The sequence below is a fragment of the Ostrinia furnacalis genome, unplaced genomic scaffold (genome assembly GCF_004193835.3).
Source record: "Ostrinia furnacalis isolate ACB-3 unplaced genomic scaffold, ASM419383v2 OfSCF5706, whole genome shotgun sequence".
Taxonomy (NCBI): Eukaryota; Metazoa; Arthropoda; class Insecta; order Lepidoptera; family Crambidae; genus Ostrinia; species Ostrinia furnacalis.
In genome coordinates, this window is record NW_021135945.1 from 3254 (window position 1) to 7077 (window position 3824).

General features: G+C 42.9%; 1 protein-coding gene across 1 annotated transcript; it reads right to left on the reverse strand.

Moving 5' to 3' along the window:
- Window positions 1-701: 701 nt before the first annotated feature.
- LOC114361436 (leucine-rich repeat serine/threonine-protein kinase 1-like) lies at window positions 702-3368 on the reverse strand (the record flags this gene model as incomplete). Its single annotated transcript, XM_028316454.1, has 5 exons — window positions 702-790; window positions 1213-1300; window positions 1838-1962; window positions 2767-2845; window positions 3252-3368. Coding segments are annotated over 5 exons (498 nt in total), but the record flags the coding sequence as incomplete, so codon positions are not given.
- Between the last annotated feature and the right edge of the window lie 456 nt (window positions 3369-3824).

Genomic DNA, 3824 nt, shown 5'->3' on the forward strand with positions numbered 1-3824 from the left:
CAGGATTTAAAAAGAAATTAATAAACAAAAAAACAAAGACGTCACTTTCGAACAAATGCAACGCAATACGGTTTTTAGGGTTCCGTAGCCAAATGGCAAAAAACGGAACCCTTATAGACTCGTCATGTCTGTCTGTCCATCTGTCCGTCCGTATATCACAGCCATTTTTTCATTTTTGCTCTCTTCATATTACAAAATTATGTAGAGGATCACATTCGTTACTTTCGGAAATCACATTTTTACAGTTCTCGAGGCGTAAGCTAAGCTTTGTATTTGAGTGAGTGATCACCAAAAGTAGAATCAGACAAAAAATTAAAAATAAATTAAAGACGTCACGCTGCTGCCAGTACAAGAGCGAAGTGTGACAGACGTGGGGCGGACTTGGACTCAAACGAAAAAACGGTAAAATAAACTGTCACTGCTGTCACACCTACACTATCCATGTGCACTCACACAAATGCAAAGTTCAGCTTAGGCCTTGCGAAGTATTCGTAGTAAGATTGTGTTAGAGATAAACTTTTTACCATGCACGCAACATATAAGTACATACATAAAATACTATCTGAAACATCATCAGAAATGTACAATGAAGCAAACCCTATGATGCATGTTCATTCGTACCGCTGACATGGTGCAACCGGCATGCAACAATCGTGCACCGGCTTCTACCGGCTTCCAACCGGCCTGCAACGGGCGTGCAACTACAACAGGTCGCACAGCCACTGCGGCCGCAGGCAGTATAGCTCCTCGAGTGTTNTGAGGGTTGCGTCGTCGTAGTGCAGTAGCACGCCTGTAACAGACGTGGTTAATGCAATATCGCACGTGGGGATTACCAACATCGGTTCTGAGTAAAAGAATAAAGAAACGTCACGCACGTGCGTTAAGTTTTTAAGTTACAAAAGTTTTCTTGTGATCTTTAAACGAACGCGGAGCGACGGGCGATCCTTACTGTAGAATGGGATGTCGGCTGAATAGTTCTTAACTATCCTCAACAACGTAATATCAGTCTTAATTCGAAAATCACTTCGCTCAGCCTTCTTTTGAACTTTGTTTTTTTAGTGAAGTGATGTTCTGGTGAGATTTCAGACCGCAAATCTATAATAAATACGAGTATCTTCAACAAATGTCGTCGCAACAAAGAGCTGTAAATATAGTTCTTTACGAGGAACATTCGGTCTTGATTTTGTAACTTTTTTTTTATGTTACGCTTACCGTTCTCGTGCAGAAACATGGTCGCTTGGTGCAGCTCGGCCTCGTCGCGGAAGCCGCGCAGGTTCTTGGACTGCATGTACTGGCTCACCTGCAACCAAGAGGAAAGCAGGTTATATGAACGGCTAAGTCAAAAATTTGATGTTGAAATATGACAGTAGCGGTAGCACTAATATTTTATTGACAGCTTCAATTGCCCTAATATTTTCTAGACGCGTTCACCAAACAAATGGAAAACTTGCTACATAAGTGAGTTAGGCCCGATTCGACCAAGCTTTTATTCGAGAATAACTCCTGGTATAACTGGCACAATGACAGTTTCAGTATGGGAAATATGTCAAAATGTCGAATGTGACGATTTATTTTTTAAATTAATATTTACTCTTGTTTGGACGAATCCACCCTTAATTGGATAGTAGTGACGTGTACTCTACTGAGTACAATGCTCGATACTTCGAGTTTTGTTATCCTAAGTATCGATACCTACTTAATATCAAAGTATAGTTCAAACCATACTTGCTAGAAAGACCGACGACCCCAAGAAGACAGCGGCAACGATTAAATGATTTATGGCTCTCGTTCGGCATGGACTGCCACTAGCAATGACGATGATGATGACGTCACTCACCAGCCGCTTGTAGTCGTGATGACGCAGTACGGGTTCCTTCAGCTCTTGAGCGAGACTTGTCACGCATTCCTCTAGAGCTAGGTACGACGCGGGGACTAGTTGTTCTAGTAGGGGCTCCTTGCTGCCTGTGGGATGAAACATTGGAACATTACAATATGGTGTTTCGTAGGTCCATCTAGTGGGAGGCCTGCCCACGCCACGTCTTTCGATTCGTGGTCAGCACTCAGGAACTTTCCTGCCCCAGCGGCCATCAGCTCTACGAGCTATGTGCCCCGCCCACTGCCACTTGATTTTAGCGATTCTGCGGGCTGTATCAGTCACTTTGGCTCTCCTACGGATCTCCTCATTTCTGATTCGATCACGCAGGGAAACTCGGTGACTGGTGAAGGTCGCGGGAGGTGCCTGGATGCGAGCGGCGCAGGACCGGTCTTTGTGGAAATCCTTGGGGGCGGCCTTTGTACAGCAGTGGACGTCTTTCGGCTGAAACGAACGAACGAACGAACGAATATGGTTTTTGAATACACACAATATAAGGCTAGTTGAGACCACCAGTGAATTGACACACATTTTATGAGTTGTCGAAATGTTGACAAGCTATGAAGACACTTTTTCGCCCAATCAATTGAACAATTTATTGATTTCAAAGAGAATTCTTAACTCGGTACAGGAGCGGCTCGAGAGAGGTGTTTTTGTTACGTCAAATGTCAAACTTCAGATTTGTATGCTCTGTCACGTCATAAATGTCAAAATCGCCGCTCCCATACCTCAGACACTGACTGAGTAAAGCGCTCAGCCTATAGTTTGATTTTCAGGGATAGATTTGTGTATTTTTAGAGGAAAGAGTGGGTGTGGTCCTACTCTATTTCGGCTGCTATGAGTTATTGGTATTGGAGTCAACTAGCCAACCTAAATGTAAAAGTAAGATATACCTGGCGGTTTGACGCTGAAGGCCACGGAGTAGATGATGTCTGCTAATAGACGGATGTTGTGGCGCGTGCTGCACGACACCTGTTAACACCACCAAACACTATTAAGTATGCTTAATGTCATAGTACAGGTCATCTCGTTGTCTTTAGACATTTTTTCTAGACTGGGAGTTCCATCAATAAATATGGAGGAATCATCAAGGAAATTCATCAAAGAATAACAGGAGTTGCTGTAACTATTGATCACGAGCCAACTACCTACCTTATACAGGGTATCAAATACGACATCCTTTGCAAAAAATAATAATAATCAGTCAAATAGTACGGTGATGTAATTTTGTTCCTCTACGAAAGTTGTTCCATTTGAGCATCGGAATCAATAATTTTTGTTTGAATAGGTCACCCTATATACGAAGGACAATATGGTCTTTACTTTCAACATCAAGAAATCTCTCTCTAACCACGGGGACCTATATTTTGTAAGTTACCTCGAGTGAGTCCAACACACGTGGCAAGCCCCGCTTGTCGGCGTCGGGCGCGCCCATGATGGAGCAGCGGATGAGGCGCTGTAATGCTTCGGGGCTCTCGCTTTCGGGCAGGTTGGTCTGAAATGGGACATATTTTGACGACATTGTGGGCAGATAACATCAGGAGAACGAAGATGAATTTATCGCTGAAAATCCCCTTTAGAGCCCAGCACACATAAAATAAATAAATAAACCTTTATTGTCACCATAACAAAAAAAATACAACTTTAACACAGCTTAACAATTAAAAATAAGGTGACAAGGGCATCCGGCTCAGCGTAAGCTGTACGGCACTAGGTCCATGCAGCGCTGGTTTTCAGCCAGTGCCAGTCTCCTGCACAGTAATACAGCGTACATAGGTAGGTGCAGTGATATAAAAAAGAGGAACAAGATTAAAATAAAAAACCACACATTTTTCATCACCAGTCACTAAGCCTCTCCCACACCGTCACACCGTCAGCTCATTACAACAAAATTAAAAACAAAGGAAGAATAATTACCTATATGCGACTTCGTTCAAAGTTAATTGATTTT